The following is a 15,838-nucleotide window of genomic DNA, read 5'->3' as shown; positions in this document are numbered from 1 at the left end:
ACAGGGAATTGAGCAACTTCTCTTCGGTAGAGCTGAGAAACAGATGTGCCCTTCTTGGACAACCAGGTTTATTTAAGATGAAGAGGTAGAGAATGTACTCTTTGAAAAGCTGATGGATGAAATAGAGAGAAGACTCCAGCATGAAAGCAAAATATGCTAGGAGAAATCCCACGAAGAAAGAAAAGTCAAAAGAGAGGAAGCATAGAGTTGTGCTGAAGTGAATGCAGGTGAGGAGAGTTCCCGAAGGGCTTGCAACTGGGATTCAAATCACAGCTACATTGATCAGAGGTGGTGTCAGAGTCTATTGGGTCTCCAGGTCTCATTCATTGTTCAACATTGAATTAAAATTTGGCTAGAAGTTTCCTGACCAGCCATTTCAAAAATTTCACAATTACGTTTTCACAAACATTCCCTGCTTAGTGTGAAAGTCTCTACCTCCTCATATAATTACCTTAAAATTTTTCATTTCTTTAATTATTTTAAGTCTAAATTTTGACCGAATGGGATTCATCCCTGGGATGCAAGTTTGGTTTAATGTATGCAAATCAGTCAATGTGATATACCACATTAATAGAATGAAAGATAAAAAAGGCATGGTCGTGTCAATAGTTGTGGCGTATCTACACAATGGAATATTATTCAGCCATAAAAAATAAGAAAATCCTGCTGTTTGTGACAATATGGACGTATTTGGAGACATTACGCTAAGTGAATTAAGCCAGACACAGAAAGAAAAATACTGCATGATCTCACTTATATGTGGAATTTAAGAAAGTCAAATTCATAGAAGCAGAGAATAGAATGGTAGTCAACTGGGGTTGAGTAGGTAGGGGAAATGGGGAAATGTTGGTCAAAGGGCACAAGTTGCAGTTACGGAGGATAAATAAATTCTAGAGATCTAATGTACAGCATGCTAACTGTGGTTAATAATACTGTATTTTATACTGGAAATTCGCTAAAATAGTAAATTTCAGGTGCTCTCACCACACCAAAAAAGGGTAACTATTTGATGAGATGGATTAGCTTGACTATATTAATCATTTCACTGTATATATGTATGTCAAAACATCATGTTGTACACCTTAAATGTATGCAATTTTATTAAAAAATAAAAATGTATTAAAATTCTTTTAAAGATTGAAGAAAACATGGCAACTAGAACTTTATTCATATCATTTGAATGGAAACCATTGTAATTTTTAAGAAACAGTTCTTGGATTATTGTGAAATTCTTGAAAGAAAAGCACATGACATATTCGTTTCCTCAGTTCACAACCTAGTGCTAGGAATAAAGGGGACACTAAACAAATATTCATTCAATTAGAGTTAATGTTTAACCAAGAGATATTTGTATAATGCTTGCTCTGTACCAGACACTGTACTTTGAGTTAAGGACAATTAGTTCAACCTCCCACATCATTACTTTCACCCACTCACCAAAGTTTCTACAACTTCATTTCCCACTCTAAATGACCACTTTACTCCTATTTTCCTTTATGTCTCAGTTTAAATGTCATTTCCCCAGTAAAGGCTTCCTTGAGCCTCACAAACAAATGCATTTTCCAAATGATATATGAGGAACAGAGACTGAGAAAAGAGCTACAGCCTGGGGCTTTAGGCAGTGTGGCAGGGTGAGTATATATTCACTTGAGGTCAAGAATGCCAAGGCAGCTAAGACTTGTGAGGCCAAGATTCTGGAGAAGAAAAAAGATAAGTGAAGTAGAGAAGTAAGCATGGAATTCTATGTGTAATTTTTCATTAATGAATTTGACTAGTCCCAAGCTGCACACGGTCTGATGAAATATCAAAACACCAAATGGAAATCAGCCTGTGGGAGGCTGAAGATCTTAGCAGAGATTCTGGCATTTTGCAGTGCTCGTTTGAAAAAGTTTAATAGATAGGTCATTTAAGTTAGAGGGGACCCATAACATGTTGTGCTTTTATTTGAGAGTCCTGAAGGACCACATTTTAGGAGAAATTGCTACATCCCAGAAATAAGGTCAAACCAGAAATAGATTATCCCCAACAAATCACAACCCCCAACCTACGCTGAAAACACCACCACCATTCCACTAGGATGCAAATTCAGGGGTTATACTGGACATGGAGACATCAGTTCTTATTTACATTTCCTCAAAAGGATCAGTCCAGTGCTCTATCTTCCTGCTAAAATAAAATTGAACACATTTTGAAAGAAAATAATCTCATCTAGAGACTCTACAATTTTTATCCATATTGTCCATCATTCACTAAAAAATAAATGACAAGATATGTCAATAAACAGGACCAAAAGAATAAAAACCAGGTACTTCAAAACAAATATTAAAAATATATCTAAGAAAAATAGAAGAATAAAATGAAGAATCACACCAGAGAACTGACTACAAAAGAAAAACAAAAAAAAGAAAAAGAATCGAGTTTAAGTCTTAGAAATGAAGAATAAAATTAGGAATTCAGCAGATAGGTTAATAGTAGATTGGAGAGATGAAAAAGGAGAATTAGTATACTGAAAAATAGGTCAGTAGAAAACATATATATTATAGGATGGAGGGAAAAATTATCGAAAATATAAGTAGAGTATGAGAGCTATATAGGAAATTGTGAAAAGATCTAACATATGTGTAATTGAAGTTCAAGTAAAAAAGGAGCAGTAGAAGAAATTTCTGAAGAAATATTCAGTGATAATTTTCCAAACTGGTCAAAGACTATGAGCTACAAATTCAAGAAACTCTGCAAATTCCAAGCATGATAAGGATAAGAACAACCACACAGAGGAAAATCATAAAAAGACGACAGGAAGCCAAAAGCAAAACAAAATGTTAGAAGCTTCCAGAGGGAAATAAAAAACATATTCCCTTCAAAAGAGAGAGAGAGAAAGAAGAAAGATTGATAGCTGAGTTTTTGAAGGAAATGATAGAAGCAAGAAAACAACTGAATCTTAAAAGTGCTCAATTCTTTTAGCTTGTAACCTAGAATTCTACCCCATATACAAATCTCTCTCAAAAATGAAAGTGCAATAAGGACTTTTTATGACAAAATACTGTTAAAAATCATCACCAGCAAATCTGCATTAAAAGAAAAAAAAGAATGGTTTAAGCAAAAGAAAAATCAATGCTGGTATAGGCATAGAGTTAAAGAAAGGAATGAAGGGCACGAAAAATAAATATATGGGAAACTAGAGGAGGTCCAAGAGGTGAGGGAACAGCTTTGAGGAATAATTAAGAAATAGAACCAGTCTACATCGAGAGGTAAATGATGATACTGTCTCTACTGCCTGTAGTCTCAGATTAAAATGAGAAAGAAAGAGTGCTCTCTTGTAGAATCTCCTAAAATAGCAATTTTATTGAAGTATAATTTACAGAGACACAATTTAAGTATACAGGTTGATGACTTCTGACAAATGTATGCACTTGTATAACCACCACCTCAATCACAATATACAATGATTTCCTCACCCCCAAGAATTACCTCTTGTCCCTTTGCTTTCAATTTCTTCTCCAAAACTCCACTACAGGTAAGTGCTTCACAGAACCTGAGAAATGTCAATGACTCCATAAGTCCCAATCCACTTCAGAAGAAGAAAATTTTCCTGCAATTTATATAGACTGAGAACCTTTTAACAACACAACAGTTTAAGATCTTTTACAATTTCTTCCAGTTCAAATCCCTGCCTTCTAAGAAGCAATCTGCAATCCATAGTAAGCAGGAAACTTCCAAAAAGAAGTCTTATGAAAGGAGTTTTTGATTGTTCCCACAGAGATATCCTCGATCCTTATTTTTTGACACACTGCTGGGGGAATATGCTTTTTACCGTTCCTAATATTCCTCAGCCTCTTTTTGGAGAGACATCCACTAGTATAACACACCTGACATCTTTCTAACCCTTCACTCCCTCCTCCCCTAGAAGGATTAGATTAGCTGATGGTAAATTGGAGGGGAATCTAATATCCAATGCAATAGTATTAGTTTGTCAGGGAAATTGTAACAAAGTACCACAAACTGTGTGGTTTAAATGACAGAAATTTATTGTCTCAAGTTCTGGAGACAAGAAAGTCAAGATCAAGGTGTCAGCAGGGTTGGTTCCTTCTGGGGGCTATGAGATCTGTTCCATGCCTCTCGCTTAGCTTCGAGTGGTTTGCTGGCAATCTTCGGAGTTTTTTGGCTTGCAGAAGTAAAACCCATATCTCTGTCTTTATTTTCACATTCTATTCTCCCTGTGTGTTGTTTGTGTCCAAATTCTCCCTTTTTTTAAAAGAAGAATATCAGTCATATTGGATTAGAAGCCCACCCTACACCAGTAGGACTTCATCTTAACTAATTACATCTGCAACAACCTTATTCCAAGAGAAGGTCACATTCTGAGGTATTAGTGCCTAGGACTTCAACACATGAATTCTTGAGGGACAATTTCAACCCATAACAGCAATCCCAGGCCTTCTTCTTCCTGCTTTCTCTTGATAGTGAGCCTGTCCTCAGTGCTCCTGGCTGTTCTTGGCCATGCTGGAAGCTGATGGGCAAAGGCCTAGTCTGACTGGAGAGACCTAAGTGTTTCCAGCACCACCAGTGACAGAGAAGGAAAGAGCATCAAATTCTGGGACCAGAGCACAAAAACACATGAGTCCACACATGTGTGCCACATTCTCTAATATCAGCTCTTTCGTTTGTACAGGTAATATTTGCTCTCCTATGTACCTTCTCTTTTTTGTCATTCCCTCAGTTGATTTAGAACTTGGGAGCGGAAAATGATTATCAACGTATTCCCTCTCCAATAAGGACTCTAACAGTGCCACACCACACCTTCTACATCCAGGTGATTGAATTATCTGAATCTCTTAGAGTGGAAATACAAAGGAAAAGTCTCTGCCTGGACTTATCGTAATTAACTTGGGAGTCTTGAAGCCCCTAGATAAAAGAGACTTAGATAAGGAAGTGGTCAGTATGCGACATGCCTTCCATGTGAGAAAAGGAAAGAGATGGAGGAAAGCAGACCATTTTGACGGATATGCCGTGAGGATTGCCCCAAATTTCTTGGAATACTAGACTTCACAAAGAGTTGCCATTTATTGGGAAAGGAATAGCTTGAGGATAAATATGATAAATTCAGTTGGGGCACACTGAGTTTGAGAGTCTTGGGAAAAGGCCCGTGAAGAAGTTCATCTGTCCTCTAAAGAAGGTTGTATTTGGAGATAAGCATACTGTCAACATACAGATAGCAGCTGAGTTCATGGGAGAATATGAGGTTACCCAAGGGGACCATGGGTGATGGGGAGAAGAGTAGAGGGCAGAGAATGAACCCTGGTGAAAAGCAACGTATAAGGGGAAGGATAAAGAGGAAGAGTACTAGAAACAGTGAATGAAAACCTCAACCTCCAGAGTGCAGAGCTCCCACCACAACTCTAAGATAGCACTTTCCAAGACTGGAGTCACACCTTTAAATGCCCTCTCTCTACAAATGGCCATGTCTACACTGACTTTAGCCCAAAGTTATTGCACTGGTTGGATTATACACCCATAATTGATGCAAAGAGATACAAACAGGGAAACAGAACCAGAGAAATTCCACAAAGTGACTTCCAGGCAGGAAAGCAGGAGGTTTCCTTCCTCTGGTCAGTGAAGAACCCAGGAATACGAGGTCAGCTTGTAAAGTGTTCCCTCAAAACTGTCTCAGAATTTGTCTGACACTATTAACACGTTAATAATAAAATATATTAGCTAAAATATTAATCATGAATCATTGTTAATGGAGTGCAGAGGGCAGGGAATCAATTTAGAAGCCATTGCCATAACCAGATTGGATCACAAGCACCTTCAAAAAGGTCAGCAGAAGAAGCAGTACCGTGGACACCTCCTTAGGAGACATTACAAAATGTGTGTAGATATATTCTTTGCCTGAACCATCATTTCATGCCCCCTATCTATCAACTATTGTTGAAAGGAAGTCCCACCGTCCCAGGATCCTACTCCAAAGAAATGCCAGCTTCCAAATCCTACCCTAGTAGTCATGTGGTAAGACTTACATTGTGAGAAGAGTCAGCTGAGATTTATACAAAGTTTCTTCTGTATTATCAGGGTTGGAGCTCTTAGTGGTCATACAAGATCATGATCTTTGCTCTGGTTACATAAAGTGAAAATAAACAGAATCTTTTCTAAGACACTAGCATCAATGTTTCCAAAAGTTTAAAGATCCATCGACCAAGACAGGGAAGTACCTTTAAAGGAAGTGACCTGAACTGCCTGACTTGTCAATAGTACATGTCTGTTGTGGAAAAATTTCTTTCCAAAGTGTTATTTTACAAGAGAGAATTCAATGAAATGTGATCTTTGGCTGAAATATATCTCTATTTAAATAGGACTCTATAATCGGTGAATGAGGTTTTTAAGTAGAAACTATCTTCCAAAGGTATTCTTACCTTGAAAAATCTATATTTAATTGAAATCAAGCAGATATCCATATTAATGATATATTTAACTTTATAAATGGAAGTAAACATTGGTTCCTTATATATGTGGGAGTTCTTCACTATAAAAGTGATAAAGTTAATGAGAAATATCATTAAGATATCCATCACGAATGTTCCCAAAATCATTGGTTGGTTATTTACAGATTTATATCTGATTTAATTTAGGAAAAACAACGTGTTCTAGACATTAGTTTTCTCATGGCTTCTTTCACTTCCTTGTTCCTCAGACTGTAGATGAGGGGGTTCAACATGGGGACCACCACTGTGTAGATCACAGATGTCACTTTGACCTGATCAGCTGAATAGCTCGATTTGGGCATCACATAAACAAACAAAACTGTCCCGTAAAACAAAGTGACTGCTGTGAGGTGGGACGTGCAGGTAGAGAAAGCCTTCTTCCTCCCCTCAGTTGATCGCATATTCAGGATTGAGTGCAGGATGTAGCTGTAGGACACAATTATGGTGAACAGCGTGCTTATAAGGACTGAGGCAGAGGAGATGGCAGGAGAGATTTCAGCAATATAAACATGACCACAAGAAAGCTTCAAAAGTGGGAAGAGGTCACAGAAAAAATGGTTGATTTTATTTGGTCCGCAGAAGGATAGATTCATCAAACAGCCTGTAAAAGATGAAGCATTCATGCATCCACCCAGGTAGGAGGCCCCCAGTAGGAGGAAGCAGACCACGGGGGACATCTGTGTGGAGTAGAGCAGGGGAGAGCAGATGGCCACATAGCGATCATAGGCCATGGTGGCCAGCAGGAAGCACTCTGTAGTCCCAAAAGTGACATCAGAGCCAAGCTGGGCTATACAGCCAGCGACAGGGATAGTAGTTCTTTCTCTTAAGAAACTCATAAGCATGATTGGCGTGACTGATGTGGAATACCCAATGTCCACAAAGGCCAAATGGCTGAGAAAAAGGTACATTGGGGTGTGAAGTTGTGGGCTGCTTCGGATTAAAATGATTATGCTAATATTTCCCACTATGGTAACTATATAAACTCCTAGAAAAATCACAAAGAAGATGGCACGCAGTGTGGGATTATCTGTTAGTCCCAGAATAATGAACTCTGTCACTGTTGTATGGTTTTCAGTCTCCATTTATCCATTTAATGGTGCCTATTGAAATCAGAACCAGAGGAGATTAAACTGGCTGAAATGACACCGCATTTAACGTATGTACCTAAACATAATCTTACAAAGTTTTAAATGGTAAATTTGTCTCACTTATAGAATATTTTGCGCACACAAATTTTCTTTTCAAATTCCATGGAAAGCTTAAAATTGAAGACACAATTACCTTAGGACCCACCTATTTTACTCATATTTGTATACCATGGAGTAAGTCTTTCCCTTGTGAACAAGAGATATGTAAAAGAATGTTTACAGCAATATTGATTTAATAACATAAACTGTAAATAAACTAATTGGTCATAGAAAAGCCAGCTCTTGATTTTCCATCCCCATGCCAAATGAGCCTCTACCCTATAATGTCCGTCTTAGTAAATGCTATCTCCATTTTCCAATTGATCAGGACAAAAAATATGATCTCAACTTTGATATCTCTTTCTTACTTGATTCTTTTCCTGAAATAAAAAAGAAATCACATCCTTAGTTATAATAATTGACACTAAGGGCTAGAAAGTGTCCGTGTTAAAAATGAAAAAGCCAAATAGAATTTATACTGTTGTTATGAGTTAAAAATCCTGACCATTTTGCAAAACCTTCCAGGGCTTATCTCCTATACCATAGAATTTCATATTTATAGGATTGCATGAAGCAATAAGAGTAGCCTAGATATTTTCATTGACTAGGATTAAATGAATAGTAAACTGAAACATTTGGGGACCTGCATTACATAAATTTTGGTTTCATCAATCTGTTAAGCAACTATAAGGAAATAAGAGGGGCCATGTGATAGGGAAAGGGGGAATAGTCAGGGAGGTAGGGATGGAAGCAGCCAGCTAGGAAAGCTAGGGAATTAGATTGAAAGAAAGATGAGCATTTCAAAATAATATTCCCTTAATTCAAACTAGAGCACAGAATCAAGGCCAAGGAGAATATACTAGTCACATTCAGTCATTCCCATTGCTCCTTCAGTTTAAAGACCAACATATTCTTAGGAATAATCTGCTTTTTCCTCAAGAACCTCCATCTGAAGAAGAATTAAGAAAACATACATACATACCTGTTAGCAACCACGCACATTTTACTCAATGTTACATGTGAATCATGACAATGGTATGAATAGTCCTAGGATTATGTATCTGAGTTCTCAAATTCTGACTTTTTAATGACAAAAAGACCCAAACCTGAAATAGATTTCATATTTTTAAGGAAAACAGATGTACGACAGACACAAATGTTTTCAAAGTTGGATATGACTGCCAGCGTGGAAGGCAAAGTGATGGGCAGAAATATCATGGGCTTGAAGCCATGCAAACCTGGGATCAGTCTCTAGCTGTGCCTCTCACTGTCTATGGAATCACAGGCAAGTTACAAAAATTTTTGATCTTCACTTTCCTTATCTGTAAAAAGAGGATAATAATACATACCTCATGCGATTCTTGTGTTAAATGATATGATCTGGGTGGAAACACCAAGCCCTGTTTACCCAGCAAATAAATGCTCGATTACTAATAATTTGCGTGAAATAATCAACTTGTAACTTCTGGTATATATGAGAGAATAAAATATTTCCGTATCCTTAAAAAGCAACAAGTATAAGCTAGTGACACATCCACTGCAACACTAGGGATAGGTTCCAAGCAATTGTTACTCTACAGCAATGCCGTATTTAAGAGGGATTTATGTCATTTGAGATAAGGCTCAAATCATTTACTTCACCTACAATTACAAATTAATTACCTCCCTTGTTTTGGAAAACTACATTGAGAATCCATTGGGATAGAGAAATTACATGTACACATCTGTTGGGACCGAGAAATAACATGTAAACATGATTATGTAAAAGTGTATGCATGAAATATTTTCTAAATACCCTGAGGTTCCATTTACTTTTTAATTAAATGAAAAATTGAAAGTTTCAACTTAATTCAATTGAAAAAAATCATAACATTTTACTGACGTTGACATTTATCATTAGATTAACATGGCTAATATGGCTGTGGCAATTTGTAGCATTTCTGAAATGTGGCTATATTCAGTGGTGCAGTTTTTCACATAACCTATGTTTAGAGTTAATTTGGGTTTGCTAGTAGAGTTTGGTTTATAAACATGCATCCAATGTAATTGAAATATTATTTTCAACATGGTAAGTGATATACATTTTAAAAAAATCATATGTATTTTATACGTATGTTATAGATTTGTCCTACGACACTTGAGAAACACACCATGCTTGTTGGGAGTAAATATTTCTCTAACACATGCTCTTCCCTCTCCCCATTACCAACTCTGATCCACCAACATTGACGCTTCTAATATAACAATGAAACTCACACTAACATTTTTCTTATGACTCTGCCACCTACAGCTGCCTCGCTGACTGGCAGGTTGTCAGAGACACATGGCCATAATTGTTTCTGGTTGTGTTCCTGAACCATGACCGTGTAGCAGAACATTCTCTAGGTTGAAGGTCAGGTTCCTTTGATTCTGGGATTGAGGGAGCTTCAGAACAAAGCTAAACTTGATAATACACATTAGAAGGATCTGACAGCTCAAATACCTCAAGTCCAACAAATTATGAAATGGACATGCTGTGAGGTTCCACCTCTCCTAGAAAGACAATTCCTTTACGTGTTAAGGAAGCCCAACTGTGGCTAATGAATGATACAAATAGGTGGCCATTGATTCCACAAAAACTTCCCAGATCACATCTGGGAGAACTAGATCCCTTTCACCCTGTCCTCTTCCTAACGTTTTGTTCACACCACTTGATAGTACCCAATATAGTTGAAGATCTTGCTCTTCCCCTGGTGTGAAGGTACAGTGTCTATGACTAATTATTTTTGTATCCCTCTTTAATGGACCAGTGCTGGTAATATAAGAGGCACTAAATATTTGTTGAATTAGTATTAAACCATTAAAAAATCTTTCTATGTATCAGACACAGTGCTATGAACTAAAGATAAATAGGTAGTCCCACATCCTTATTTTTACTCAACTACAAACCATTTTATGGTCATATTCATTACTCCACCCTCTTCCAATGGAAGACTAACTCCTTGTTACCTTAGATCTCTGGGTTTAAGTTTATTTCACCATTGAAGCCCCTCCTGATATCATGGACTAAGTTATATTCTCCTGGTGAACAGTTTCAGATAACCATGAAATATGTTTTGCACTTATCACACTTTTAATTATACAGGTACTGTTGTATGTTATTGCTCAATATCTTTTTTTGCCTACTGTCCTACAACTTCCAAGAGTGAGGGGTCACATCTGCCTTGTTCAACACTTCATTCTTAAAACATTGCAGAGTGCCTAGTGCACAGCAATACTAAATGAATGAATAGTGAATAAATGAAGGATCTACTTAAAAATTTTTATTTTATTGTGTTAAGAACATTTAGAATGAGACTAATCTTCTTAACAGGTTTTTAAGCATACAATATGGTATTGTTAACTATAGGGACAATGTTCTCCAGCAGATCTCTAGAACTTACTCACCTTAATTAACTGAAATTTCATGCCTGTTGATTAGCAACTCCCCATTTCACTCTAACATCAGCCCCTGGAAACCATCATTCCACTCTTGAGTCTATGAATTTGACTATTTTAGATACCTCATAAACTGGAATCATGCAGTATTAGTCCTTCTGTGACTGGCTTATTTCGCTTAACATAATGCCCTTCAAGCTCATTCACGTTGTCACGTACTGTAGAATTCTCTTCTTTTTTAAGACTGAATAATATTTCATTGTATGTATATACCAAATTTTTTATCCATTTATCTGCTGATGGACATTTAGATTGCTTCCATATCTTTGGTATTGCGAATAGTGCTACAAGGAACATGGAAATGCTGATATCTCTTTGAGATACTGATTTTAATTTTTTTAGATAAATATCTAGAGGTGGGATTACTGGATCATATGGTAGTTCTATTTTTGATTACTTGAGGAAGCTCTATACTGTTTTCCATAGCGGCTGCACAATTTTGCATTCCCAGCAACAGTGTACAAGAGTTTCCTCTTTCTTCACATCCTCACCCACACTTGTCTTTAGTGGGTTTTTTTACAATAGCCATCCCAACACATGTGAGATGATATCTCATTGGGGTTTTGATTTGCATTTACTTGATTATTAGTGATGTTTAGCATCTGTCCATGAACCTCTTGGCCTTTTCAATGTCTTTTTTGAAGCAATGTCTCTTCAAGTCTTTAGCTCATTTTTTAATTAAGTTATTAGTTATTTTGCTATTGAGATATATGAGTTTTCCATATATTTTAAATTAACCCCTTATCAGATGCATGGTTTGCAAATATTTTCTCCCATTCTGTAGTTGCCTTTTACTCTGTTGCTTGTTTCTTTTGCTGTGCAGAAGCTTTTTAGTTTGAGGTAGTCTCACTTGTCTATTTTTGGTTTTGTTCCCTGTGCTTTTAGTGTCATATCAAAGAAATCATTAAAATCAATGACATGAAGGTTTTCCACTATGTTTTCCTCTAGGGTTTTTTAATTACAGTTTTAAGTCTTATATTTAAGTCTTTAATCTATTTCAAGTTGATTTTTGTGTACAGTATGAGATAAAGTTTCAGTTTCATTCTTTTGCATGTGGATATCCAGTTTTCCCAGCACCATTTATTGAAGAGACTATCCTTTCCTCACTGTGTATTCTTGTCACCCTTGTCTAAATCTAGTCAACTGTATATGCATGGGTTTTTTGGCTCACTAGTCTACTCATTGGTTCATATATCTATCTTTATGCCAGAACCATACTGTTTTAATTATATGTTGTATGCTGTATGTTATTATGTATGTTGTATTATGTATGTTGTAGCATATGTTGAAGTCAGGAAGAGTGATGCCTACAGCTTTGTTCTTCTTTCTCAAGACTATTTTGGCTATTTGGGGTCCCTTGTGGATCCATATAAATTTTAGAATTGTTTTTTCTATTTATGTAAAAAATTCCATTGGGATTTTGATATGAATGCATTGAATCTGCTTTGGGTAGTATGGATACTGATATTTTAACAATATTAACTCTTCCAACCCAAAAACACAGTGTGCTTTTACATTTGTTTTCATCTTGTTTAATTTCTCTTCTCAATATTTTGTAGTTTTCAGTAAACAAGTCTTTCACTTCCTTAGTTAAGTTTATTCCTAGGTATTTTATTCTTTTTGGTGTTATTGTAAATGGGATTGTTTCCTAATTTCCTTTTCGGATAGTTCATTATCAGTGTATAGAACTGCACCTGATTTTTGTATCCTGCAACTTTACACTTTCAGTACATGTGTGTCCTTGATTCTAAAGTGAGTTTCTTGTAGACAGCATGCAGCTGCATCTTGGGTTTTTGTTAGTTTATTTGTTTGCAGGGAAAGATTCACTCTTAGCTAACATCTGTTGCCAACCTTCCTTTTTCTTTTTCCTCCGCAAAGCCCCAGAGAATAATAGTATATCCTAGTTATAAGTCCTTCTAGTTCTTCTATGTGACCAGCTGCCGCAGCATGGCCACTGACAGATGATGGTGTGGTTCTGCAACCAGGAAATGAACCTGGGCTATTGAAGTGGTGAGAGTGCCAAATTTTTGACCACTAGACAATCAGAACTGGCCCTTGGATCTTGTTTTTTTTTACCCATTCAGCTACTCTGTGTCTTTTTCTTGCAGAGTTTAGTCAGGGGCAGAGAGAGAAAAAGTATGTGGGCCTAACGTCCTAGTTTTTTTGGTGTAGAATGTGGGAGCCTGAGGTTTAGCAGACTCATTCTTTACTACTGAACTTATAACATAAGAGTAGAAATTTAAAGCACAGGAAGAGAAAACTCTAGATGCCCAAATGGTCAGTTGTCTAAGGAACCTAGGGGTGGGGGTCTCCCTGGGTCTCTGTCTAGTCCTGTGGCCAGCAATGTGTTTATTCAGGATGGCAGTCTTTGAAGTGGATGCCTCAGCAATCAAAGCTTAAGTCAGGCAGCACTTGCAATACAAACAAAAAAGAAACCAACCCTCAAGCCTTACAGTACACATGTAAAATAAAGCAGTGACAGAAGTAGCAATGAACACCATCTTGATAGATACTACAAAGAAGGATTTTGGCAAGTATATTCCATGCCTGCATCAGCCTGGGTGTTTTAATCCATAATTCTATGACCTAGTAATACCAACCAGCTTGCTGAAAGAAAGTTCCACTGTGCCCTAATCCCCAACTCTTACCACTCCCCAATTAGATGGGAATGAAACTTTTGTAAGACTTCAGCATCTCTATTTCCAAAGATTATGATAATCTTGTATACGAGATGTCAAGATCTTCCAGAGAAAAATGACGTGGACTGTCAACACTACCATGAATTCCAGTTCCATTGAGTATATGATGCTTTCTAAGACATGATGTTAATTTACAAGATGACATTTTAAAAATATGTAACTTAAGAGAAGACAAAGAAACCCTCTCTAATCACAGACTTCCTAAATAATGAACAAAAAGAGAAAAAGTGAAACTATATTCTCCAAGTATCCTGGCCTTGAACTATACACATGTAATGTGGATCCAGCAAATTTTCATGAAAATGATATATTTTGTGACTTTAGAAAATTATAAATTAAAATTGGCATTAATCAACAAACTGACATTTTTTATTTAAGATAGTTCTTCACATAAAATGATAAGACTAATAGAAGACGTAAATATCTGTCACATGTTCCTGGAGCTATCATTTTGCAGTTTCTGAAACAACATCGGCTTTCCTTCAACATGACCAGTGTGTTCTAGCCATCAGTTTTCTCATAGCCTCTTTCACCTCTTTGTTCCTCAGACTATAGATCAGAGGGTTCAACATGGGGATTACGACTGTGTAGAACAGATACTACTTTAATAGGGGCAGGTGAGTGGCTCGACTTTGGTATGACATAAACAAATGTAACTGTCCCATAAAACAACATGACTGCAGTGAGATGGGAAGTGCAGGTAGAGAAGGCCTTATGCCTTCCCTCGGTAGAGTGCATCTTCAGAATCGAATGGAGGATGTATAGATATGAAACAACTATGATAAACAGTGTGATTACAATGATTGACCCAGCTGAGATGGCAGGAGATATTTCAGCAACATAAATATGGGTACAAGAAAGCTTCACTAGTGGTGGGAGGTCACAGAAGAAATGGTTGATTTTATTTGGTCCACAGAAAGTCAGGCTCAATAAACAACTGGTAACTGATGAAGCATTCACACATCCACCCAAATAGGAAGCAACCAATAGGATGATGCAGACCTTGGGAGATATGTGGGTGGAGTAGAGAAGTGGGGAGCAGATGGCCACATAGCGATCATAGGCCATAGCAGCCAGCAGGAAGCACTCAGCTGTTCCAAAGATAACATCAGAGCCAAGCTGGGCTATACAGCCAGCAACAGGGATAGTAGTTCTCTCTCTTAGGAAACTAACAATCATAATAGATGTGACTGATGTGGAATACCCAATGTCCACAAAGGCCAAATGGCTGAGGAAAAGGTACATTGGATTGTGAAGCTGAGGGCTTCTTTGGATTAACATGATTATGCTGATATTGCCCAATATGGTAGCAATATAGATTCCGAGAAAAACCACAAAGAAGATGGAACAAAGTGTAGGATTCTCTGTTAACCCCAAAATAATAAATTCTGTCACCATTGTGTGGTTTCCAGTCCCCATCTTGTTTCGAATGATGTCTGTTAAATAAAAAAATCAGTGGATACTAGAATAAATCGAATGATCTCATATATTTACTTCACATCCAGTCTATTAAAAAACCAAAATATAGATCTCACTTTTGTCTAATGCTTACACCTTACAAAATTTTTCCAAACTCATTTACATTATGCATGATTTGAGGATGTTAATGTCCATTATCTTGAGGCCAAAGATATTCACAAAGGGACCAATGACTCAGATCAGAACAGTTAGCATTCATATTTACATCATTTGATTAATTTAGGTTGTTGATTGAACACTTACAATAATGATGTTTTGAGAGCCAGAATGGTCAAAGTGCTTGACCTTACGCTGGTGTTTAGCCATATCCAATTTTCTTCTATTTCTTGGTCATATTGGAAACCTCACTTCCAAGCTCCCTTGAAGTTAAATGAGACTTTGAACAGTACATTCCAATGGGCTATGAAAGAAAATATCATGTGTCTCTTCTAGGTCAATTTAAATTACAGTTGGCAACTCTCTCTTCCTCTCCCACAGTAGCATATTCTGCATGACATGACTATAAGATAGTGATACT

General features: G+C 36.9%; 3 protein-coding genes across 9 annotated transcripts in view; 1 reads left to right on the top strand and 2 right to left on the bottom strand.

Annotated features, from left to right (window-relative positions):
* The window catches only part of OVCH2 (ovochymase 2), a 63,647-nt gene that overhangs the window by 17,777 nt on the left and 30,032 nt on the right, over positions 1-15,838 (top strand). For 3 of the 7 annotated variants that reach the window (XM_070274667.1, XM_070274665.1, XM_070274664.1), the window contains exon 3: positions 8,798-8,951. In XM_070274667.1, the coding sequence (XP_070130768.1) occupies positions 8,897-8,951 (55 nt within the window). In that variant the 5' untranslated portion in view covers positions 8,798-8,896. Of the gene's footprint in view, positions 1-4; positions 228-4,717; positions 4,811-8,797; positions 8,952-15,838 lie in introns of all 7 variants that reach the window. The other 4 variants (XM_070274663.1, XM_070274662.1, XM_070274668.1 and 1 more) reach the window with 3 other exon arrangements.
* Positions 6,623-7,561, bottom strand: OR5P4 (olfactory receptor family 5 subfamily P member 4). Its single transcript, NM_001391447.1, has one exon. The coding sequence runs from the start codon at positions 7,559-7,561 to the stop codon at positions 6,623-6,625; it is 939 nt and encodes a 312-aa protein (NP_001378376.1).
* Positions 14,392-15,261, bottom strand: OR5P5 (olfactory receptor family 5 subfamily P member 5). Its single transcript, NM_001391703.1, has one exon. It carries the CDS (start codon positions 15,259-15,261, stop codon positions 14,392-14,394), a length of 870 nt encoding a protein of 289 aa, NP_001378632.1.

The sequence above is a fragment of the Equus caballus genome, chromosome 7 (genome assembly GCF_041296265.1).
Source record: "Equus caballus isolate H_3958 breed thoroughbred chromosome 7, TB-T2T, whole genome shotgun sequence".
Lineage (NCBI taxonomy): Eukaryota > Metazoa > Chordata > Mammalia > Perissodactyla > Equidae > Equus > Equus caballus.
This window is presented reverse-complemented; position numbering and strand designations above follow the sequence as displayed.

Bases quoted from the DNA above. Each gene is read 5' to 3' on its own strand.
- OR5P4 (NM_001391447.1), bottom strand. From the start codon at position 7,561: ATGGAGACTGAAAACCATACAACAGTGACAGAGTTCATTATTCTGGGA.
- OR5P5 (NM_001391703.1), bottom strand. From the start codon at position 15,261: ATGGGGACTGGAAACCACACAATGGTGACAGAATTTATTATTTTGGGG.